Here is a 25843-nt window from a genome sequence, read left to right on the forward strand (position 1 = left end):
AAATTAATAATTTAATTTTATATAATATATTTTAAAATTTTACATATTTTTTATGTTCTCTTATCAAACCAAAAAATCAGGTTTATATAACAATTTTCATATTAATATATCAAAATTTATATAAAAAAAATCAATCTACACAATTTATAAAAAAATCAATTTATATCAACATAAAAAAAACAATTTAAAGGTTAGTATTAATCAAAAAAATAACATTTTATATGTTATGGAACCTGTTGCTACGGCTCATTCGATGTTAGAACATTTGGGATATCTCACACTCACGATAACTATTATAATAAAAAAATTTCTTATTTCAAGTTTTATAATACGCCACTTATTAATACAATCCTACAAGTCATAGATAAAAGGTGCACAGTTGTAATATTATTTACAATATATATTTTAATTATGTTTATTTACAAATGGATTCGATCCATTTATAAGGATGAATATATAATATCAGCAATAATTCATCCGATACTTAAATTAGATTAGCATTGATAAAATTATAGGTCAACCAAGGTGGAATGCTTGTATATATATCCAATATTAGATAATATCCTTATAAAGATAAAGCAGATTTGATTCCTTTAATAAACAACACCTACCAGATTATTTTCTGATAAAGATAAAAAAATTTATACTGAAGGAAGATTCTTTTAAAGATGATCTATTAAGCATTTTTTAAAATAAAGATTATTTCATTTTTAAACAATTTCCCCAATTGTATAATAAAACTCTCACATCCTCTGCCTCAGTTGAACGTGTGTTTAGTACGGCGAAAAATGTGTTGAGCTTTATAAATCATTAATAATATTTTATTTTTGTATGTTTTATTTATATTACATATATAGGGAAAAAAATTATTATAAGAAGAATTTTATAATATATTATTTTTGTATTATATTATATGTATAAAATTTTTATATATAATATTTAATTTTTCAAATAACAAGTAACGCGTTACTTTGTGAATAACTAGTAACGCGCGTTCTTTTTCTCACAAGGTAGAGTGTAGCGGTAACGCGTTCCTTTTTTAAAAAGTCACTAGTTATATATCCATTCACTCATTAACAGCGTCTACATGACAGGATTTTTACTGGATGCAAACCCCCTTCAAAAACTTTGCCTACCCCTCTAAAAAATTTCCGCCATCTTTGGCGGCGATATTTTCGCATTATTATTTTCACCTTTTTAATTATAATGATACTCTTTTCAGATAATTTATAAAGGATAATTTAAATTAATCTATCTCTACTACCAACTATCGATATATAAAGGATTTATTTTTTAGATAATAAATTGAATTAAATCCTCCATTATTTACAATGAATTCTTTATTATAACATTATGAGCTAGCTGAAATATCTAAAAAAAGGATAGCAGAAAGTTTTATTTGGAAAACAATTTGTATGATAGTTTGCAATATATAGATTTGGTCGATGAATTGTATTATAATAGTTCTATAATAAAAGTATTAATATAAATTTTGTCCTATTTCATCTCAAAATTCAATAGATAACCACCAAAAAATTTATCCTACTCCCATTAAAGTCGCCTACCCCCTCAAAAAATAGGATGTGAACTGTTCCTACCCCTCCCGCTTATGTAGACGCTGCTCATTAACCAATAAATAAAAAACAACAAACAATATTCACCTTTTTTATTCCCCGAAAAGACACTAGTGTTGATGAATTTGTCAGTTCGTGTGATGATTCTTCTCAACCTCTTCTTAAACATGATAAGTTTATCAAATTTAGCGTGATTTGATGATCAATACATGTCAACTATTAATATAATATTTAAAATAAATTGAAGAGGTCGAATTTTCTTACAACTAGGCAAATTACTTTTTAAAATATCTATTTTCTTAAGTAAGTTAAGATTTCGAAAATGACATCTCACAATCTTACTTAAACGTTATATCAATACATATCAAATACTAAAATAATACAGTTAAATCTAATTTAAGCATTGTTGGGACTAAGATTTGTTCCCAATATCCAAGCTTTTTTAAAACTCTTTAAAAACATATTTTACAATCTGTTATATTCTAAGTTTGTCAAAAATTAGTATAAAATGGTTGTATTCATAATAAAAATATATTAAATTTTATTAAATAAAATAAGATATTATATTTATTGTTTATTTCGTATAATATGTTTTACGGAGTCTGATAATGTCTTCTCTGGATTTATGAATATCGTGAACATTTCCTTTAGAAATATTAGATCTTTTAGCAAATTCTTTTTGAATATGATTAGAAATTTAATAATCAAATTTTTTAATTAATGATAACACGTTATATTTGTTTTATTAATAATTTTGTTAGTTGACATAAATATTTTTAAAAGAGTATATATTTTTATTATATAAGTGGATGAATACTAATATAAATCTGTAACTCACCTATAAAATGATTCACATTTATATACGTCTAAAAATAATACGTATTAATATATATTAAATTTACTCAAGTTTGAATTAATTCAAGAAGTTTTATTTCACAAACAATGTACTGCTCGATCAACCTCGCAGCTCCCGGAATCATAATAATTTTAATTGTTAGTTTACGACAGACAAACATATAATATTGTCATAAGATATTATATATAATTATATATAATGTATAAATACGCAATTACAACAAAAAACAACAAATACTTACATTATAGAAGTCCTACGCAAAAGGACAAAAAAATAGAAAACTAATTCTTCAAGATAGACAGTTGCTCAATTTATCAAAGCATTTTTTATTAGGAATTTGATTGGACTCAAAATTTTGGTCAAATTAGTGAGTTGTCCAAATATTCAAAAATGCAAATTAGACTTTATTGTATATAAAAAAAGAGGACAAAAATTTTTATAAAGGAAATATTATTCTTTTTACTTTTCCTAGTGGAGTATAACTGAATCTCCTTCAGGCACCAGGAGGTACTCGGTTAGACAATTTTTATTATAATTATTTATTTATAATCATATTGATTATAACGTAAGTTATTCAATATCTTCATTTTACATTGTACTTTCAATTTTTTTAAATTCAAATGCCCTCGAAGTGTTGGGGTCTAAAGTTATTAAAGAATATGAAATGAAGTGTTTTTCATACTGTGAGGTGCTCATGAGAATATTTTTTTAAAGGATAACATTTTAAAGAAATAGCTACACACCAGTTTTTTTCTTTAAAAAAAATATTTATTTTTTATTTAAGATTATACATATTTTTAGATCTTTTTTAATAATATTATTAATCGTTTTCATGAATTTTTCAAAAATATTGGAAAATACTAAATTCGAAAATTTTAACTGGGGTTTACACAATTACCCTCGAAAATGGGTGTTTTAGATTTATTTCCATTAAATCTTTTATGCCTTCACGCTTAATGAACAACTCCATGATATCTTCTATTATCACTCCTAGTGATAACCTTATAAATTCGCATTTGACTGCTTGGATATCTGTAGCTTTACCTGAAGATGTTTTATTAAAGTTTTAACACATCAATCTTTTTGAACTTTTAGTTTTAAATTACACTCATCAAACTTCCACTTTGAATGTATTCAACTATTATAAAATACTGATTGTACTAGTATTTATGAATGGTTGGAATTACCAAGTTGTAACCTAGATTTCTTATCATATAAATTAAAAGCTACCATATGTCATAGAATTGGATATAACATTGTTCAATAATATACATGTATAAAATCTAAAATAACGTTTGGTTCCAAAGGAAGACACGGTCCTAATTGATATATAACCAAGGTAAACCATCATGGCATGCAACGATTAATTTAGTTATATTAGCCATTCTCTTACGAGGGTCCGAATACCAAATGTCTGGAAGCCTGCAAATTTATCATCAAAAGATGGCCAAAGACCAGTTAGTTTAAGTTCTGAACATTGATCTTTAGGTAATTACTTAATTTGGGACTTCACATGTGGCTCTTCATTTCAAAAGAATGCAAATTTTTATCTGGTTGAAAGCGAAAAAAAAACTTCTAAATCAACAAATTATATTTTTTTACCAATTGTTATCTCTATCCTTAACATATGTCAAGCGAAATAAATTTTTTAAAAAATATAGACGGCTAAAGTAGATATCTTACATCAAAACCCAAAGAATTTTATTTTTTAAAACAAAAATTAAATTACCATTTTTGAAAGGAGTTTGTTTCCATTAAATTTTTTGTCATGTAGACGATGGATTGAGCAAATTAAAAATTTTGAAAAGGAAGGTCTCCTACAAATGTATCACTAGCCTTAAAAATCTCAGAAGGCTAAAAAATATTTTTTTTAAATTTTCAAAATCATCTTTCTTTTTAGCTAACATTATCAAAATTATATTTATTATTTTAAAAATATTTAAAACTTTAAAGGGGTTCTTTAAATTTTCAAGGGGACTCGAACCTCCATAGCCACCCCCCCCCCCCCACCCCCACCCCCCCCTCCTAGTAACCCCCCTCCTAGTAACGCTACTGGTCTGATATGCCTAATCAGATATTGAAGAAGGAGGAGGTGTTATAATTATCTACCTTGATATTATCCGAATCACATAATCACAATAGACATTGGAGTTTATTTGCCTTATTTAATTTACAAAGATAAGCAAACTAACTAGTCAAAAGACATGGTAAATATGTTATTATATGATCGGGTAACAAGATATCCTTTATCTGATTATTTTATTAAGAAAGATGGACATTAAGAGAAATATAAACTAAAGATAAATAAATATGGATAAACAATGACCATAATTTGATTGGTCAAACATAAATAATAAGAAACATCTGTTGCATTTATTCACTGTTCTCAACTGTTAATTGGCCGAATATAGATGTTAATTGGTTATTCTGATCAGAAAAGATCAAGTATATTTTGCTTTTATATAAAAAAAATATTAAATTTCTAGTATTGTTAGTGAAATTAGGTATAAGTCACATTTTTAGAAAGGGTATAACTAATTAAATTAGAAAATAATGACAGCAATGACCACATACTTTTGAGTAAAATATAACTAACTAAAACTAATTATATACGTCATGGGGGGCACTACTAGATGGGGGTTTCCTCCATAAATTTTATTGCAGGTCATTCCATGTAGGCCATCAACTATTCTATATCTATATAAAATATGAATTATAATCATTATATCTTTTAATAATTTTTCTTCATGTTCTTCCTTGTAGCAACATTTTATATACATTGGGAGGGGGGGGGTTGTTAGCTAAAAACAATATTTACTGGAACATACAAATTTTTGATGGGGAGGGGCTGATTCATTTATTATGTAATAGATATTCATGTTTTAAATATAACTGTTTCTAAAATATAACTAACTTTTTTTAAAGTGATCAATTCAAATTCACTTAATTGAAAAACATAATCAGTTACTTACTTATGGAATCTGTAACTTGTTATGTATTTTTGTTTTGACTATAGAATCGTAACACTAATCATTTCAACTCATAATTTATATATAAATTAACATATTAGTCTCGGTTAAGGTTTTAAGCCAAAATTTTTTTTAAAAACTAACTATACTATATTATTTTTTTAATTGCTAATCAATAGTTTTGTTTTAAAATAATTTTAAAATTCGAATCTTAAAAAATAGGATCTAAATAGAAGATTATTGTATATACTAGAATAATTATAAAAATTTATATATATTCTGATGTAATTTCTTAAACATGCAGAGGTGCCAATGGCATCACCCTGCTTGGCCCATGCTTGTAAAAATTATTTTTAGGACCTGACCCAGCTTATTTAAATTGAAATGTTTTATTTTTGACCTGCTCCAGCCCAGCCCCAATTTTTAGGCAGCCTTCACCTATATAAATCAGTAACTAAGTTATTTACCTAATATTGGTAAAGTATAATTTGTATTTTATTTGGCCCTAGGCCAAGATTTAATCTTTTCTACCATTTTTCAAGCCTAGGGAAATATTTTGACCAACTGCAGATTTTTTTTTGGTCCATAAACAACTCGGCCTGGAATTTTTGAAATTTTGGACTTTTACAAATTGCTTCAAAAAAAAATTTAAAATATGAGAAAATTAATATTAAATGCTCCATTTAAAGGATTTTACAACATTTTCCCACCAATTATTTGATACATATGGCTAATGGTGTTAGATGGCTCAAATAAGGAGTCATTCAAATTATTGGGATCAGATCTAACACGAGTTAACAGCTGATCGTTTTATAATTTGTTATCTAAGAAATATTGATTTTAATAAAGAAAACATGATCTTATAAAACCGATTTTAAAAATTATCAGCTGTTAAATCGTGTTGGATTGTATGCCACTATGAATGAGACCTAACTCAATATTTTTTAACCAGAATAATGGTGCTTTAGTCTATAGATTTTGCTAATATGTGTTCAAATATTTTTGCCACCTGTTAGCAAAATCCTGCTCGCATGATATTTTTTGGATAATATATTGAGTTAATCATTTTAAAAAAATTAAATCGAGCATGGCCTGTTCCAGACCGGGCCTTCAAGGTTCTCTCTGAATAAATATATTTTAATATAATTTAAAAAAAATTGTAAATTTTAGTAGGATTTTTTTTTTTAAAAAAACGTGGGTCTTCGCCAGCAGATTTCCTGGACATCTGCCAGTCCAATTTTTTAAGCATTTACTCTTCTAGGGTATTTGTACTCTTTTTTTAAAAAATTTTCTATTTTTTTTAATCTCATTTCTAATAAATTACCTAGAAAGAAAGAAAGAAAGAAAGATTTTTAATTCATTTTTTATATATTATTAGTTTTATATATATATATATTTTTTTAATTATAATTCGTAAATGAAAAATTTGTGAAATTCGTTATTTAAATAAAGTATCTCAACATCATAACCAAATATTATATTTAATTTTAATTTATCATAATTTGTATATAAATTATTTTTAAATAAGAAAATGTTGCCTTAAAATTATTTAGTGTAATCGTATTTTGAAAACTCATCATATTATTCTTCCTTCCAAAATAATCAAATAAAATCGTAACATTTAAAAAAAAAATCATTAATAGCCGTTACTAAAAAGTCGGTACAAAGCCAAACATGTTGAAGCACAAAGTATTTTACTCCCGACTCCATTCGGCCCCGCCTTTATCCTCCATACCCTCTCTGCTCATATCCTTAACCGTTCGCATCGTAAGTCTACCTCTCTTTGTTGTCCGTCGCACCTATACCTCTTGTTCCAACTTTTACGATACGCTTCTGAAATCGCCTCTCTTGGGGATTTTCTTGGGCATCTGCCAATGCATTTGCACGGCGTTTGCCTCCTTACTTATAGCCAGGGTTAGAACTGTGAATCCTCTTCAAATTGCCAACATTCGTATGATAGTTCAATTGCTTCTCACGCTGCCGGCCCTCATATTTTACTCCACGGAATTGGTAAAAATTTAAATTAATTTCATATAATAATATCTTCCCCTTTTCTTTTATATAAAAAAATTCGTAAAATATTCAAATCTTAATATTCTAAATTTTTGTAATTTCTTGGAATTATATTTTGGACATGTTTATATTTTTATATTTAAAAAAAAGCTTATTTCGTTTTTCGAAAGTTGGCGAATTTATTTTTTTGATATTTAGGACATCGCCTTTCCTTTTGCGTTCCTTTTACCCTAAAAAATACTTTTATCGACGTTACTTTACAGCCCTATAAATTATTTACGATACATATTTATTGAAAAACAAATCATAATTAATAAATTTCCAAACCCGAAAGATCTCTTTTGTTTTCTGGATTAGGCATCATTTACAGTAAACGTTATGTTCAAACGTTGCGTTATTTAACTCAGCAACGTTAATACAGCCGATAAAAACTAATTTAAGATAAAGCTAAAATAGAGATAATTATTTTTTATAATATTTATGAAAAATCATTTACCATTTTATCGAATTACATATTTTTTTTATAATCATATCGCATATTAGTTATAAACGCATCGCAACATATGTTTTTCAAATTTTATCATAGCGTTATCATCATAACTCTCCATATTTGTTGGATTTATGTTGTAATAACGCATCGCTTGAACAAAACGCGTTTACTATAAATGCGCCATTATTTATGATTAATAATTATAAATTCCAAAAACAAAGCAATTTTTGTTAATTAATATGGTAGATTCCTTACCGGAACACCCACCACCGCAAACTTTTATTCCCCTTATACATTCGTTGCATAGCGGGAACCGTCGGAATCACGTGTCTGACGTTCGCGCTTGTTTATGCCCCTATCTCGGATGCTAGCACGATATCCTACACCTCTCCCGTATACGTGGCAATATTAGCCCGCATTTTTCTGGGGGAACGAATAGCTGTCGCCGATGCCGGCCTTTTAGGTTTTTTTTTATTAACAAGATTAATGTAGTCAAATTTCTAACTAACCTTTGCAGTTTGAATTGGTCAATTTTTTTTTGAGCGATAGTTTTCAAAATACTGTTATTGACTTGATTATTAAATATTATAAATTACTAATTTGCCGAACTATTTATTTTGGAAGTAATAAAACGATGTTTATATTCAAGATTATTTGTTTTCAAAAAAAATAAATTAAACGCGATTTATAGCTTTAGCTTTGACGGGGGTGGTTTTTGTTACGCGACCCGCTTTTTTATTCAGGGGCTCGGGTAAAAACGGACTCGACGATCTGAATGTCGTAGTTTCCCCCATGTATAACCAGCAGAATTTGAATGGCTTGAAGGATCCGAGCCACCTCATTGATCTGGACAATATGGACCATGGTAATATGGCTCGAATCAAGGGGTTCATCGATGACAAATATAGCTACCCGAACAACTTTTCATCCCTTTACAACAACAATCATAGCAAACCATACAATATTAACGATAACAATATCAATTTTTTTAACCAGAAGAGAGCCGCACCGCGGACAGAGGCGGTAGTCAGGGAATACCCAAAACGAGTTTTGGGGCTGATTTTTGCGGCCATCTCATCCGTACTGACGGCCGTAGCCATGGTCACCATAAGGAAAATTAACAAACTACCCTTTTCCACCGTCATCGTAAATTTTTCCGCGGTGGGGGTCATCGGCACGGCATCCCTTTGCGCCATCTTGGGACACTATTCTTTACCGGACTGTTTGCCCTCTAATTATTATGCCGGTCGAAATTTTATGGGGATCCGGGAATTTGGTCCCTTTTCTTACGAGCGCTATTTCATATTGGGTAAATTTTTAAGATTTAAATTAATTTCATTTATTTTTAATGGAAAATGGCGCGATGTAAGAACTTGCAAAAACGGGACTTTACTTCATTGAGTCGCGTCTTATTTAATTTATCGTGTTCGTGCCAGTTTGGCATACGGGCTAAAGACAGTTTACCAGAAAGAAGGAAAGAAAAGAAAGAAATGGAATGAAATGAAAGGTTTTTTGAAATATGCGTATAATCTTTTCGAGGAAGCCGCATAATATTTTCTCAAACGAAACCACTGGAAATTCCCCCTAGCCGTAACCATAAACGAACTATTAAGAGATAATTTTTTGAATATAGTAAACCGAACCGTTAACAATACTTTCGTAAAAACAAGTCTTTGAAATTTATTATAATAAATAAATGGCATTCGCAGCCACGACTTTGAGAGCCCCATAACTCCAATTCGATTTGAACTAGAGCTTTAAAAATTTGATGAACAAGACAGTTACATGTCTCTCAATAAACCCTCATTTTGATGTTTAAATGATCGATTTTTAACATTTATTCACTTTATAAGTAGCATTTACACTGTTCAGCCTGGATTTTATTTTTAAAAATATATCCGGCCCGGCCCAGCCTGGGTTTATAATTTTTAGGCCCTGCCCGAATTTTTTTAAACGATATTACATTTATTCTTAATTATAGCTAATAATGGCGATTTAAAATATTCGGTTTTAAGTGGTCCGGCCCTGATAGATTTAAAAAAATTTAAAGGTCTCTGACATACATATGTATAAAAATCTTTGACTTCGTTTGTAAAATGTCGAATTTTGATGCCAAGATTTAAAAAAAAAAACTTATTGGTTAATGGCGAAAAATGGCCGTTTATGGATATCTTGTATATATGCAATTATTGTGAATATATATAAAGCAAAGATCTGGAAAGCCCGGCTCAAGAGGTCAGGTCTAAATTAATTTACAATATACGCGTATTCCTATATATTTTCAATTTTAAGAGCTGTCCATAATAAATTCACAAAAAAGTAAGATTTATGATCCAGTTACGAATACAAATTACAGATTGTAGGTCTGCAATGAGGGTTTTAATCCAAACTCCCGCCCACCCATTGTTTAGAAAAAATTTAACCCGTTTGCCTGACAGCCTATGGTCCATTTAACAAAAAATTAACCCCAGTTTAACCCGCCCACCAGATGTTTAAAAATTATTTTAATATCTATTTTTTACTTTAAGCGTATATGCGATATCATGAAATATATATTTTAAATAAATAGAAGTCGTCTGTTCTGTTCAATTCGTCAGATATAAAACTTTCAAAATTCCCGCTTTTTAAAATAAATTTTATAATTTTTTTAAAACGTGTTTAAAAAAAATATGTGTAACGTGCTTAATGAATGTATGAAATATAAAGGCTTCCTTCTAATATACTATATCATTTATAAAATGTAAATTGTAATTAAATTTAAAATATATGAATAAATAATATGTATATTCATATTATAAAGAATTTCTTAGAATTTCAAACACGCCATTTTTAGGATGCGCAATAAAATTCGATTAATTTAATTAATTTTTTTTTGTAAATAATTTTAAAAATGGAAGCCTTTATATGAAGATAAATGGAGGTTAATTCCGGTTTCACCATATTGCCAATCTGCTTTTCAATTTCTAAAATAAATTTTTTAAAAAAATTGGAGGTTAATTCCCTTTCCCATCACATTGCCAAAATAAAATTTTTTTAATACATCATCAAATAATAATAATAATAAAATCAAATGTTTTATTGCTGTTGAAATATCCTTCCACCATTTATATTTCAAGTCAATTCAAGTTCAAACATGTTTAATTTTAAAAATGGCCGAATTTTTTTTTATACAACTGAACCAAAAATTATCAAGATTGAAAAATTAAAACCCGGGCCGGGTTCGAATCGACGGATATCTCAAAATCGAATTTCTTTTTATCACATTATTTATAACAAAAGCGAATTTTTAACCGAACCTCTTTTATCATTTTTTTACGAACTAAATCCTAACTCCGAACCGTTATTTTTTTTCATCACCACACCCCATATTCGTTACGGGTCAAATCCCTGAAGCTATTAAAGTAATAATTAGGCTATATTCCAAAATTTTTTTTATACTAATCAAATTTTATTATTTAGGTTCCGCCTTCTTAGGTACCCTTGGCCAATTATTTCTATTCCTGGCTCTGAGAATCGAAAACGCTGGAGTTATAGCGGCCGTTAATAGCCTAACCATAGTATTTACCATATTGTTACAAATCGTGTTTCAGCGCAAAATACCTCCTTGGACAAGCTTCTTGGGATCGGTTATCATAATAATAGCTATCTGCCTGTTCGGGTACAGAAAATGGGTAAAAGAAAAAGCCAAGGCCGAAGAAAGGTAATTATTTATCTTCCTCATGAAATGTTTGGTTTGGGATTATTTCTTTTTTTGTATGTTATTATGAAGTATTGTTAAACGGCTCGATTTAGCCCGTTTTAAATTAAGATTTTTTAGGCGAAATAGTATTACGCGAGCCTCGAGATTTCGTAAATAGATGTCCGATACCTGTTCTGCCATTTATGAGCAAAATTCTTGTGTAATATGTAAACTTCAATATTGTATTAGTCGAGGAAGGGAATGGGGAAGAGGAAGGATGGGAAAGGGATCGGAGCCAACAAATTAAGTAGTTTTCGTAAAAAGGACCGTCGGAATCGTCTAGGTTAAATTCAAGACCCGGAGCATCCTTTCCGGGACTCGCTTTTAAAGTTTCCATGTCAAGAAACGAAATCCGTTCTAACAAACATCGAAGCCGGGTACAACCGAAAAAATTTCGGAAACCGAATAACATATTCAAAACTCGAGACCCTCCTTTTTTTAAAAAAAGTCTAATTTATAACCTGATCAAATATTAACTTAAGGAATATAATGTCACCATCCAAAGTTATTATAAACTTCTAGGTTGGATATTATTATAGTGTTCTATATCTTCTTTTTTTTGTTTTTTAAAATATATATAAATTTGTGTCCTTCAGTGGTCAGTACCGTATTCTTATATAGTGTTGTTTCGGCCAACCCAATATTTTAGCAAAAAAATCTTACGCAAGCGTCGAGATTTCGTTTATAGATGTCCACGTTGTGCCATCTATTAGACAAAATCTCCAGGTTTGCTTAATATTTTTTTTGGTCGAAATATTGGGTTAGCCGTTTTTAAAAATCGAGAAGTTTAAGCCGCACACTATCTCTTATAATATTCACGATAAAAATATTTTTATTATTACATTTTTTTTTAAAAAATGATCTGAACAATTTTTAAAAAAAATGGAGATAGAACATTTTGATACTCAACCGACGATTTATCGATCATCATTTACGCTTAAATTTATATAATTTTTTTTTACGAGGGAATTAACCTTAAATATATAATATAAATAATTTTGTCGAATAAATCATCAAAGAGTTTATACTACGAATGCGTCTATTTAAAATTATATAATCAAAACACGTTTCTTTTTTACGAGATAAATTGTATAATTAGATTTCTTTAAACTTGATAATAAAGGATTCAAAATGATTTTATTGATAATATATTTTAAATTTATATGAACAATAAGATTCCATTTATTTTTTAAATATATATTATGAATCACGTGGTCGAGTCCGATCTACTACATATTATCCCCCCCCCCCCCCAAAAAAAAAAAATCAACCCAAATCTATTCTCAACCCGACCCCCTTTCGATTTTTTTAAAAAAATTTGTATGTTGGTAGTATATATATGATAGCGTCAAATGTGTTTTTTTCCGGCAATATGTTATTTTTAAAATTTTAAATCATTTTTTGATCGCGTTTTTAAAAAATTTAAAAATCTGGTTTTACCAGAAATGTATGCCCCCTCATGTTTGGAATACCTACCATATAAATTTCAGATAATTTTGTTGATTTTACCGGAAATGTATTAAAATCAAAATTTGAAAAAAAAACGCGCTTAAAAAACGATTTTAAAGTTGAAAAAAAATAATATAACATTTAAAATTAAATATAGTGTATTTTGGAATTTTCGCGCTTCTAAAGATGTCCCATAATCTCATGAAGTAAAGCTGAGATGGGAATTAAAATTATATATTTTTTACTAGTTATATATATGCTACCATCATACAAATTTTTATAATAAATCAAAGAGGGTCGGGTGGAATCTGTGAATCTTCAGTTGATTTGATACGCAATGCAACATATATACATATATAAATATGATAATTAAGGTTTGAATTAGATTAAATTAATCAATAAATGTTTTCTAATAAAAAAATTTTTTTGCTAAATATTTTATCCTTTATTTACCTTTATCCTTATTAATCATTATGTTTATATAAATTCCTAAAATATCATTCTATAAAAACGGAGTTGGGACTACAAGTTCCCAAAAAGCATGAATAATTTAAATTTTTAAAATTTGTATATTTTGTTAATTAATTATTATAAGATATCAACTAATATTTGAACTAAAACACTTTTTTTGTGTATGATAAATTGTCGTTTCGTTACACTTAATTTACTTTTTTTAGCGACAATTTATTTGAAAGTTTTATTTTTATTTTTTTATCATACCATTTCATATTTACTTCTATTTTTAAAAAATTATTTGTTTGTGAGACTCCTCTCGGAATCTTTTTGTATAAGTAGTTTATTTATTTTTCTTCAAAATACAAAATTAAAGTGGGGGGGGATTGGATTTTATTGTTTATTTTTCTTTTTTTTTTCTTTTTAGTTTTCACCTTTTTCTGGTGGTAAGCTCCTTCAATATCTCTCTCCACTTTATGTTATTCATGCTATCTCTTTTATCTAATTTATATTTTTTCTTATTGGCTCTAACTTTATGGCCCCATTGAAGTTTTGGCCTTTCTCTTATACATTTGCCCATCACTTACAAACTCTTAACCTTATTTCTTATATAGTTTATGGGCCTTCTCATTGTGTGTTCATACCACCTAAGTCTGTTCACCATTATCTTAGTCTTAATAGGCACTACCTTTAAACTTCCTAATATTCTTGTAATTCGCACCTTATCCTTTCTTGATACCCCAGCAATCATCATCTGCATTTTCATCGCCATAGTTTGTAGACTTCTCTCGTCTGATTCTTTGGTTGGCAAGTCTTTGAACCTCCGTCTTTTATCTGTTTACTTTTAGTCCGTGCTTTTCTAGGATATTTATCCAACTCACTCATTTTTATTTTAATGTTTATTTTTAAAAAATCTAAATTTTTGATTGTTAATTTTTAATAAAATGGCTTAATTTCAGGGTTCAAATAAAATTAATTTATTTTCGTCTAAATTTTTGAGCGATATTTTAAGAAGATCTAAACATTTCTATTTTTAAAATGATGGATAATTTAAGATTGAAATTTGATCAAAAATCCTACTTGAAATGAGCATTCTCAGAGAAATCTTTGTTTAAAAAAAATTCCTATTTTTGAGATATAAAATATTTGATTAGTTGATTTTTCAAAAAAAAAAATGGAAATAAGAAATACGATAAATGAATGAATGCGATATATTGATCTATGATAAGCAATTTTTAAGTATATTTTATTTATTTTTTTTTAAATTTTTATAGTTAAATAATAATGGCGTTTTAAAATATTGGGCCCAGCCCAGATATTTAAAAAAAACTATTCACCTCTCCTTCAAGAAGTAAATCAAAATAAAATAAAAATTAGCAAAAAGAAGAAATATAAATTCAAATTAAAAAAAAATAAAATATTCCAAATAAAAATTAGCAAAAAGGTAAAAATCAAAACCACATTTAACCTTGCTTTACCCAACTCCCATATATTAATATGATAAAGCATCCCTAATAATTCCCCACCACTCTTCGATTTTTGATATTCTCGTAGAAGAAATTCTATATTATTTGTGAGAATTTCAAAAAGTGTTATTTATAGCGTCAAATTTGATTTAAATAAAAAAAAACTATTTTTATGTGAAATTTTTAAAGGAGAGGTTTATTTTTCCTATTATCAAATAATACAATTAGTCCAAGTGCAAACCACAAAATGGCGTTACAGCTGACTCCAATGTATGTACTCTTTTAAAATAGATTCCCACCCTTGATTTTCATTAAAAAAAATGTGTATAACAAATATGTAGCTGGGTAGCTTGCTCCGTTTTTAGACGAATAAAAACTTAATTACACGCCATTTTAGTTTCACGCTCAATTTTTTTTAATTATAAACAAACATTGTTTACATGGGAAGCTAAAACGACTACCATCAGCTAATTTGTATATCTTTTTTTGGAAGCTAAAATGACATACCATCAGCTGATTTGTATTTGAATACAAATCATCAGCTCAACATTGTCGAAATCATATATAAATTAACTAGCTCTCAATGCTTAGCAGATATTTTTCTTACCTGTATACGTCAAAAATTTAAAAATGGACGTTTTATATTATTGGATTTATTAATTTTTTTTTAAAAAAAAATAAAATAATCCAGATTGCGAAAGCTTTCATTTGAACGAAAGGGATCTACGACTCATTCTCATCACTCGATGGAAACCGCGGGAACTCCGAAGCGACTTCCTAGCATCGATGTAACTGACTCGGCCTATAACACGATTTTTAAGATTGCCGACGAAAGAACTCCCCTGAGCATAACGGCCCAATTCGAAATCGAAGAGGAAGAAAACGCGAATAGAGTTGACTGTGTCGAGGATCTCGTAGATTCATGTAGTAACAACTTGAGTAGATCCAAAAGCTTCGGTCTTTTTCCTCCCGAAAAACCGGATGAACAACAGTTATCTACGAATACCGTTATAGTTGCTCATTTGTGAAAAAATCTTACAGAAGATATTTTTTAAAATAGAGTATTATGTAAAAAATTTGGTCTCAACCAAATTTCTTCAGATCCTGTCATAATAGTAATGACATATTACTTTTGATGTGTTATTTGTTGTTGTAAAGCAGTATTATTACATTCTATCACAACTATTTATTATAAAATTTGAAATGGCTGTGTTATCAAGAGATATATTAAAACAATATGCCATTCCTTATATAAAAAATATTTTTTTAAATTTTATTAGGAATCATGTAAAACATTTAACACCTTTTAAAAATAATAATTTTTTTTATATAGCTTTCCATATATAATTTTATAATACCTTAAACAAATTAATTAAATACTCATCACTTTTTATAATCAATAATGCGATTCAACTACCTTTTGGAACGTCACATATTAAAACTCCGTTATCAAATCATTAAAATTTTATTATTTACCATAATTAAAATTTGGCAGTATTTAAATTACATCTATTTATTTTTTAAATTCATAATAGAGTATCATATTTATTGTATTTCAATTAATCCTTTAAGAATATATCTAATTTTTAATTGCCATAATTTTATCAATAAATGATAATCATATTTGTAATAACTTAAGGTAAATTGGCACTCATAACAAACTCAATCTTTTTATTTTAATTTATGCATTTATAATAACAATACTTTATATTTTCTTTCTTTATTATAATAATTTTCATCCTAAAATGATGTTATATGATTTTTTTTTTAAAAAACATGTGAATAAAATCATTGGACATTTTTTTTTAATTGATAGGACTTATTTTGGATTTTAAGATGTTTAAAAACTCCAATAATAAGGATGAATGTTAAAAATTAAATGTTAGCCACAAAATCTGATTATTTTTTAAAAAAATGATCATTCTTACAAAAGACTTACATGGCATGAAAGCCAGCAGGCTAGGCAACTTGTGCCAAATATTTCTTGGCTTGGCCCCGATTCATCCAAATTATTGATTTTTACTTCCACAAACTATGTTTGATCATGATGATCTCTAATTTTATTCTGAATATTTGGTTTAATTTTTTAACTTTGAAACGCTAACATTTTTATATAGATATAACACGAAAAAAAATGATTTGATGCCAGAAATATTCGTATTTTGTGCAATGGTAAATATTTATAAATAAATTAATATGTACAGGTAGTGGCAAAAAAATATATGATACAATTTTAAAATATGTAATATAAATAATAAAAATTTACAATAATAAAGTTTAATAGATTCAAGGATAAGGTACTATATTTTTGAAATTTCCCGAACTGATATCTTCCATTCCTAATAACTAAAGTATAAAAATAGAATGTGATAGACTCAAAAATTCTCAAAGTTTTCCCTTAATCTTCGAATATAAGGCAAAACTTTAAATATAATGTCAATTAGGTTGTATATTTATAAATACTTTTTGGATGTATTGAGGGTTTGTGGATATTTTATTAGTAATCTTTTCCATGTGATTTCGAAGATCCATGCATTTTTGACCCTTTAGGCATAAAAGGGGGGGGAAAAAAATATTCATTTTCTATATATGATATTGATTAAATCATCTAACCTAGCTAATGATACAAGACGTTATCGTTACGTGGTAACTGCTGGGGAAAAAGGTATCAAAATACTCCTTAGAGCCCTAATTTAAACTTTACATTTATTAGAATTTTAATGTTATATCATTAATATCGAACTGTCATAAGGATGGATCATAATTTTTTTATATTTGCATTAGCTGAAAGTTTAAATGTGATATTAAAATAATTTATAATAAATATGTTGTATTTTGATATAGGTGCAATTTTAGTTTCGTCAGATATGTAAATTGCCAATTTTTATAATGTAAATTTATTAAAAAGGAAATTATTATATATAGCGCATTAAAATTGTACTTTAAATGATTAATTTTTTATAATAAATTTTAAAGATAATATTTTTATTTTGATAATTAATTTAAAAACAATTGTTTTTATTCTCTTAATCTTGATTATTAATTAACTCATGAATTAGAAAAGTTATATTAGTTCGATACAAAACAAATAAGCTTATAATCCGAGATTTTTAAAGAAGTACATATGAAACCCCCTCAATAAGATTTTGAAAAATGTTAATAATGTAAGATATATTACAAACCTCTTCCCTAAGAGTTTTCATTAATTTATCTCCATCGCTGTAATAACTCTTAAAATCTTCGTCATAAAAAACCATTATCCCTTTGTATTCATCTATTTTCCCGTGAATTTCACCGTTCATAATCTGTTATTTTTTTAAAAAACCCATAGCAAATAAAATCGTTAAGGTAATTTAGAAAAAATTGATATTAATTTCCCTTAAAAGAAAATTCGGAAAAATAATTAAATTTAATGTATTTATATCGAAGTCTTAATAACTATGAGAACCCAATCGCTGCCCCCCCCCCCCGAGATCCGTTTTCCAAGTAAATCAAGGAATCGGTAGCTGAAGATGCCAAATTTATAAAGGAGGGAAAGACCGGAAATCTTACAAACGAATAATTCTTTGTAAGATGGTAAAAAGTTTAAAATATGATACAAGAAATAGTTATTATTTCCAAGTTATAATTTTCGTAAATAGTATTTATTTTTAATTTTAATAAATAATAATTTTTTAAAAAAAGCAAACCATTTCTATCAGTAGCCTTTTTGTTAGGTTCTCGTTTTGTAACTTAAGCTGATTGGTCAGATTATCGATTGAGATTGTCAAATATATCTTAATGCATTAAAAAAATAAAAGATATTTAAAAAAATAACTAAATAAAACGATAGCCTTTTTAAAGATATTTCCTTTCTTGCCCCTGGTCCAAAGAGGCCCGCCCCTGTCTGAAAAACAAAAACTATTATTTTATTTCAGAGCAATCGTTAAAAAATAATAATAAGATCATATATTTATTTTGTCCTTTCAAACTTTCGATAGTTTTTTCAAGTGGTTTTTATGAAAAGCTTTTTTCAATTGTTTAGCTAAACCCATGTTTCCATCCTAAAAAAATAAATAGGTATTTAAAAGTTTAAAATATGAATATATTATTAGAAGATTTGAGTTTAAAAAAAAGCTAAGAGAATACCGGAAAAAAGGTATAATTATGATAGACAGGAGACAGGACTGATGTCAATCATTAATATTTTTATAAACTAAAACTTGATTTCATATGAAAGGAGTAAAACATTTAAAGTGATCAAGAACCATATAAGAAAAAAAAAGAATCGTCAAATTCAGGGTTGATGCATATTTGGCAGGTCAAACACTCTAATGTTATTTTTAAACAACTATCCATATATAAAAGAGTTTTTTTTTTCTAAAAAAACAATACGCCCTTAATTTATAAGTTACCCGGTCGAAAGCATTTGGCTTGGTTTTTTTATCTATAATAAATCTTTCGAAAATATAGAAGTGAAGGTTGCGGATATTATCCCACTCAATTTAAAAATACAATCGAAGAATATTAAATCCTAGAAAAGTGTATTTCTTTAGTTAGGAATAATGCAGATAATATGAAAGCTGCTCTTGGAATTTTCCAGATCAGCCTTTAACCAAATTCAATATTATGGATGTGCCGTTAGAGGTCTGCAAGGCGATTTTTTCGCAGCCCGACTAAAGAAAAATTTTAATTTGAGTTTGGAATAATATAATTCCGAAATTAAATATTATTTATATTACCATAAATAAAAATTTATCTAACCTACATAAATCTAATCAATGTTAAGTGTATTTCATTTAAATTGGAAACATATACATTTTATCAGTTTAAATATTTGTAAAAGAGTTAAAATATATTGAATTTAAAAATTATTGCCATAATATAACGATCATATTATAAAAATATATCATTATTAATATAATCGCATAGAGAATAATTGTGATATGTAAATAATGGGAAGTCGAGTTTGTCACTCAACCCATCTATCCTATTTTCAAAGGCCTTAGGAGCCACTGAAACGGCTCTTTAGCTGCTAGACGAAGAAGCATGGATAGCCAAATATTTAAGAACCAAATACTTGAACTTAGAACGCCATTTTGGTAAGTCTTCCACCAATTTAAGTTGTGTGTCATCCTCAATATGTAATTTTACGTCAAGGTATTTTTGCAAAGTTCATCGACTTCATCGCTAACATAAGATAACGAATTGTTAGTCTCCCTTAAGAACTTCAAAAATAACTTAATGCAAAATTACATGCGATGACAAGGTGGAAGACCTACCAAAAGGACTTCCCCTTTAAACGTTTTGGCTCTTAAATTCCTGGCTCTCCCTGCTTCTTTCGGCTAGTAGCGAAGGAGCGTTTTCAGCAGCTGGTAGGGCCTTTGCAGACAGGAGGACTCGTTTAAAGCCTGAAAAACTCGATTTATCATAATTTATACATCACAATTATTCACAATGTGATATTATTGATAATGATATATCTGTAAGAGACATAAATAGCGAGTAACAATGGCAAAAAATGTGAATATTCACAATAACGTTCGGGAAAAAAAAATCACAAAAATGACCGCCATATGTTTGATATGATTCCAACTATAGCAGAAAACCTTAAAAATTATCTTTAAATACATACATCTTGAAATAAAAGTAATAAACCATTTTACATATTTATTATTTTTGCTTTCAGCAAACACAGAAGAAGAAGGACTATATAAGCTAAAGGTCGTTTACTTTACTTGTCGCGAAAGATGTGGTGATAGAGCCATATTAATGATTGACCTCTATTTAATTATCACCACACAACAAACATTCTTCAGACTGTCAAAGCTTAGTAGCCGCTCACACTTCTAATGCTAATCAGGGTAATTATTTATATAATATTATTTTACCATTGAATCAATTAACCCCCACAAACTTCTAGTTCTGATGCCATAGCCCATCAAAATATTATTTCAAATATCAAAGGTATTTATGATATTTTTATTTTAAACATTAATTTTTAATTATTAGTCTGACAAATTTCAAATTTGTTATTCGCCCCTCAAAGTCAAACTACTAATGCAAAACAAGGTATTTATATTTACCTTGATAATATTTTTAACATTGAATCACCGATTCAGCATCAGCTCCTCAAACCTCACGTTCAGATGCGCTAGTTCATGAAAATATTATTTCAAATCAAGGTATTTATGTTTACCTTGCTATTTTTAAAATTGGATCAATGATTTAACATTAGCCCGTCTTCTGGTTTTGCCATAGGCTATCAAACTTTTATTCAAATCAAGGTAATTCAGGTGCTTATCAAGTTATTAATTCAGATGTTGCAATTGAAAGTATCCAATGCACAAATTGGCAATTTCTAAAATATATTTATAGATAATAGGGATCTCCCTTTAGAAGTAGCCAATATGTTGATAGATTTACATCAAAATTTTAGTGGTAAAAATATGTTTATAAGGCTATTTTTTTATATTTATTTAAATAAAATAATTAAATACAGAATGTCACATAATATAATAACCCTTGATGTTTAATATAGCTAGGCTATTTTTAATATTTTTAGCTACATATATAGAATTATTTCAAATAATTCTAAGATGTTGTGCAGAAAATAATATTTGGTTTAATCCTAGATACGGGCATACTGATTATGAAGCTGCTGCGATATCAGCTCTAAGATTTGTAATTCCCTACAATAGTAATTAAAGCTTAATTTATTATAAGTTTTTATAGACTGTTTCTTCCACATTTCCCAACCCATATGACGAAAATGTTAGGTATTAGGGTTAACAATAGAATATAGAGCCTCCTATTTGTGGCGGGCAATAGAACTATGTCATCTACAAACTGAGGCAAAGAGGCCCGATTTTTTTTTGTAATAATAGATCTATTGTACTTTTTATTGAAATATAGAAGGGCATAGCCTCTGGATACATATTCATGTTTGGCGTTTCCAAGAATCTTTTATTTAAAGCTTTTTCGTAAATATTATGCCTAGTTTCTAGAGGATTTTCGGCAACAGTATCCTCTAGAACCCGGTGAGTTCTAAGTTTTTCAAAGAGACCGATTTTATTTTGATGTTCATGCAAACCAGAGATTATGTATATTGCGTCAAGTTTGCATGAAGCACTGCAGCCAACTTTTTTACATCGATAATGTATATTATCATCTTTTTGATAATCATAACGATATAAATAATTTTGAAAAAAAGAAGAAGTTTTCCTTTTTGAGATTTAATAAACCTAGGATCTAAATAAATATAAAAATCATATCTTAATAAGGAGCTCTAATATTTATAAAAAGATAAGACAGAACCAGATACTTAAACAAATAAATAATTATTGATTTCTTATTTATCTTTAAAAAGGATATGTTAAATATTTTTTAATTATCCCAGGATCATGTCTAAAAATAATTAAAAAATTACTTTTTGCTATATTAAATATCTAGGGCTATTATATTATGTGTCATTTTACCACTATATTTTGATGCAGATCTATTGGGCTACTTCTAAAGGGAGATCATTATTACCTACAAACATATTTTAGAAATTGTCAATTTGTGCATTGGATACTTTCAATTCCAATATCTGAATTAATAACTTGAAAGCACCTGAATTACTTTGATTTGAAATAAAAGTTTGATAGGCTAAGGCAGAAGTTTCATGGGCTAATGTTAAATCATTGATTAAATGTTAAAAATATTATCAAGGTAAACATAATTACCTTGGTTTGCATTAGCAGTTTGAGGGTCTAATGACAAATTTTAAACTAGCAGCATCTACATGAGAGAAAAATACTTCCTACACCTAAATTTTTTATTCACTATCCTTAAAGACTATGATAATATTTACCCCCCCCCCTCCCAGCATGTATCTACTGCTTCTTATTAGTATTCTATTTTATAAAATATCAATATCAATTTTAATATAAATATATATATATTTATAAACATTGAATGGTAACCCCTCACCCCCACTAATATAATATAGAAATGATTTATATGTTTATTATATCATGCACATATTTTTATATATTGCCAATAAATTTTAAATTCAATTGTTTTTTAACTTTTTTAATATTTATACTGAATAAAATGTATATGTTTCCAATTTAATATAAATACATTAGGTCGATCAAATGAGCTTTCATTTAAGGTAATACACATAATTTTTAATTGTTTTTTGGATATTATAATATTCAAACTCAAATTCAGACTGAAAAATTAAATTCGGGCTTGTTGGGCCATGAAAAAATAACTTTGCAGACCTTTAGTTCCAATACCCAATATTTTCTATATCAGTAGAAAATTTTATAAAAATAAGTTTGAAATAAGAAAAAAATGATCTAAATACAATTGCTTATGATGCCTTTATTAGATCCCATATAACAAAGACAACATCTCAAGAATAATGAATTTGATGAAACTTGTTAGATAATTGACCTATTGAATTTAATAAATGCACCCAAAAAACTGTTATATTCAATAAAAATGTCAAGTGAAGCACTCCAATTCTATGCAAATGTGATAGATATAATAGGGGCTTTAAGAAACAAACAAACTCTAGAAAATATCCCTTGATATATCATTAGAACATGGTTTATATTTATATAACCTTATTTAGTAATTCAGTATGTTCGGCTAATTTGTTTTCCAGCAAAGCAATATTGTTAGGCGAATTCATGTAGGCATTGGCAATATCCAAATATGGTTGACAGATTGGCTAAATCATGTTATAAATTAAAATTATTTAAATATTTCAAAAATATTATACAACAACACAAATTAATTAGATATTTCTCACAAAAACTGTGGATTCTTATCAAAATGGACAGCAAAAAAAAGAGAATTTAAAACAAATATTATTATTAAAGTTAAATTTTAAGACTATACTGGTAAAATATAAAAACTTCTTTTTTAAATGTAATAGATACAATTTTGGGTAAGTCAATCAATTATAATTTCAATTTCTAGACCTAGTTCCTATACATTTCCTCCTATTATTTAATATTAGTTCTCCATATTTAATTCACATATTTATTCGTTTTTAAATGTTTTATTTGATTTTTTATAGAAGATAGCATAATGTAGTTATTCCCTCTAAAAAAAATGGTTTTATATAACAACTAAAAAAGAAATTATGATAAATAAAATAATAATGAATGACACAAAATGATTAAATTGAGTTTAAGGGCCACAAAAGTAATCTTAGTAATTATTTCCCCCAAAAATTAAAAACTGTATAAAAAAAATAAATAATAATTTTTTTAATATAAATATAATATATGGTTTCAATTATTACCTTTATAACTCTAACAACAATGTTTGATGTAAATTTTGGGAGATTAATAACCTATGACAAATTGTTTAGATATATATATATATATTCTATTTAAAAAAATGACAATTACCTTATTATGGGTTAGTAAAGATAAAATAATATATTTTTTTAAGGTTTCAACCATGATTAAACTGATTGAATGTGCTGGTATAGTTAAGCCCTTTATTAAAATTAATATATTATATCTAAATAATTTATTACAATTTCAAAAAAGAGGAATGAGCGTTCATAATTTTTTAATGCAAGGTATATAAGGCCCCCATAATAATAATATAAAAGTATATATTTGCTATCACATTTGTTGTTCTAAAATTATATAATAATAATATATATAAATAAATATAATAATTACTTCTTTATTAATAGATGTTATATCAATATCCAAAAATTGCAAGGAAGGTGTTAAATCACGTGATGATAAACATAACTTAAATATTATTGTGTGTCACTAATTAAATAAATAATTTAATACATGCAATAAATCCGAATGTATTGTAGTTAGTTCAGAAGATTCATTTTGTATATTTGTAATTGCTTTTGCAATTATACTCATGCCTTTTAGAGGCTGGATAAAAAAAATTCTCAAAAATAATTTAAAAATATTTAACTGTTTTGTTTATGATTAGATATTGTGTGAAACTATGACATACATTTGAATCTATATATAATATTAATAAATAGATATATAATCAAAATCTACATATATCTATGGCACAATTTATTTGATGAACATCAATCGCATCAATAAATTCATAAAATTTGTTAACTGTTGCATTCACAATTGGGAAATTATTGAATTTAATTTTCCTACATAAAATTAGATCAAAATTTATTAATATTCATACAAGTAAAAGAGTATTAATAAAGAATGTTCATTTATATCAACATTTGCTATGTAATTATCTATATAAGAAATATTTTTTGCAAAGATGTCATAATTTTTCAATATTCCATCATAGAGTTCCGCGTATTTACCTAATTAAAAGTATTACGAACAATTAAAACATATATATATATACCTTCTAACGCTAAGGTTTGCAAAACTTTTAAAATTTCTTCCAACATGATTGCCATTACTGTAATTATTTAAAAATTAAGTGATTGACAACTATTTATAATTTTACTTTTTAACATTGCAGTTACACATTATGTAAGATAATGGCTATGGTATTCAACCATCATTTTTTTAATCTTAAATACCAAAAGTGCGAACTAGTAATCATATTATAATATATTTTTATTAAACATATTTTTTTCAATTATGTAATAATAATAATGAAAAATAAAAGATCTCTTTTCTTTTAATAATAATTGTTATCTAAATATTAAAAAAAATAAAACGTGGTCAAAAAAGGTATCTTATTTGAATAACAACATTTACGAGATGATGAAAATGTTTTCGCCCTCTGGTTGTGGGAACAACAGAGCTTCGCGTCCCTAGGTCTTACTCAAAATCCATCAAACTGGATATTTAATTTAGGGTGAGAAAATGAGGAGCCCTTTACACGGGGC

At 27.3% G+C, this 25843-nt stretch overlaps 2 protein-coding genes across 3 annotated transcripts; one reads left to right on the plus strand and one right to left on the minus strand.

The window, feature by feature from the left end:
- The first annotated feature begins 4787 nt into the window (after window positions 1–4787).
- LOC135931207 (uncharacterized) lies at window positions 4788–16187 on the plus strand. Its single transcript, XM_065468152.1, has 6 exons — window positions 4788–4875; window positions 7043–7409; window positions 8149–8365; window positions 8594–9211; window positions 11362–11602; window positions 15701–16187. The coding sequence occupies exons 2-6, from the start codon at window positions 7074–7076 to the stop codon at window positions 16035–16037; spliced, it is 1749 nt and encodes a 582-aa protein (XP_065324224.1). The 5' UTR covers window positions 4788–4875; window positions 7043–7073; the 3' UTR covers window positions 16038–16187.
- A 939-nt stretch (window positions 16188–17126) lies between these two features.
- Window positions 17127–25429, minus strand: LOC135931685 (COP9 signalosome complex subunit 3-like). 2 transcript variants are annotated; one of them, XM_065468952.1, is made up of 15 exons: window positions 25351–25429; window positions 25177–25306; window positions 25032–25138; window positions 24940–24989; window positions 24804–24896; window positions 24684–24758; window positions 24533–24637; window positions 24402–24491; window positions 24293–24343; window positions 23606–23713; window positions 18981–19052; window positions 18699–18785; window positions 18192–18314; window positions 17473–17553; window positions 17127–17355 (listed from the first exon to the last, which is right to left on the minus strand). In XM_065468952.1, exons 1-15 carry the CDS (start codon window positions 25403–25405, stop codon window positions 17296–17298), a joined length of 1287 nt encoding a protein of 428 aa, XP_065325024.1. In that variant the 5' UTR covers window positions 25406–25429; the 3' UTR covers window positions 17127–17295. The 2 variants fall into 2 exon arrangements, with proteins under 2 accessions (XP_065325024.1, XP_065325025.1); XM_065468953.1 differs by having other exon boundaries at window positions 17314–17431.
- Between the last annotated feature and the right edge of the window lie 414 nt (window positions 25430–25843).

This window comes from Gordionus sp. m RMFG-2023, chromosome 1 (assembly GCF_954871325.1).
Source record: "Gordionus sp. m RMFG-2023 chromosome 1, tfGorSpeb1-WG-v2, whole genome shotgun sequence".
Lineage (NCBI taxonomy): Eukaryota > Metazoa > Nematomorpha > Gordioida > Chordodea > Parachordodidae > Gordionus > Gordionus sp. m RMFG-2023.

Bases quoted from the DNA above. Each gene is read 5' to 3' on its own strand.
- LOC135931207 (XM_065468152.1), top strand. From the start codon at position 7,074: ATGTTGAAGCACAAAGTATTTTACTCCCGACTCCATTCGGCCCCGCCT. The intron at 8,366-8,593 runs GTTTTTTTTTAT...CGCGATTTATAG, and splicing joins CGCCGATGCCGGCCTTTTAG to CTTTAGCTTTGACGGGGGTG. The intron at 9,212-11,361 runs GTAAATTTTTAA...TTTATTATTTAG, and splicing joins CGAGCGCTATTTCATATTGG to GTTCCGCCTTCTTAGGTACC.
- LOC135931685 (XM_065468952.1), bottom strand. From the start codon at position 25,405: ATGGCAATCATGTTGGAAGAAATTTTAAAAGTTTTGCAAACCTTAGCG. The intron at 24,638-24,683 runs GTAATTATTATA...ATATAATTTTAG, and splicing joins TAACATCTATTAATAAAGAA to AACAACAAATGTGATAGCAA. The intron at 24,492-24,532 runs GTAATAAATTAT...ATTTTAATAAAG, and splicing joins CATTCCTCTTTTTTGAAATT to GGCTTAACTATACCAGCACA.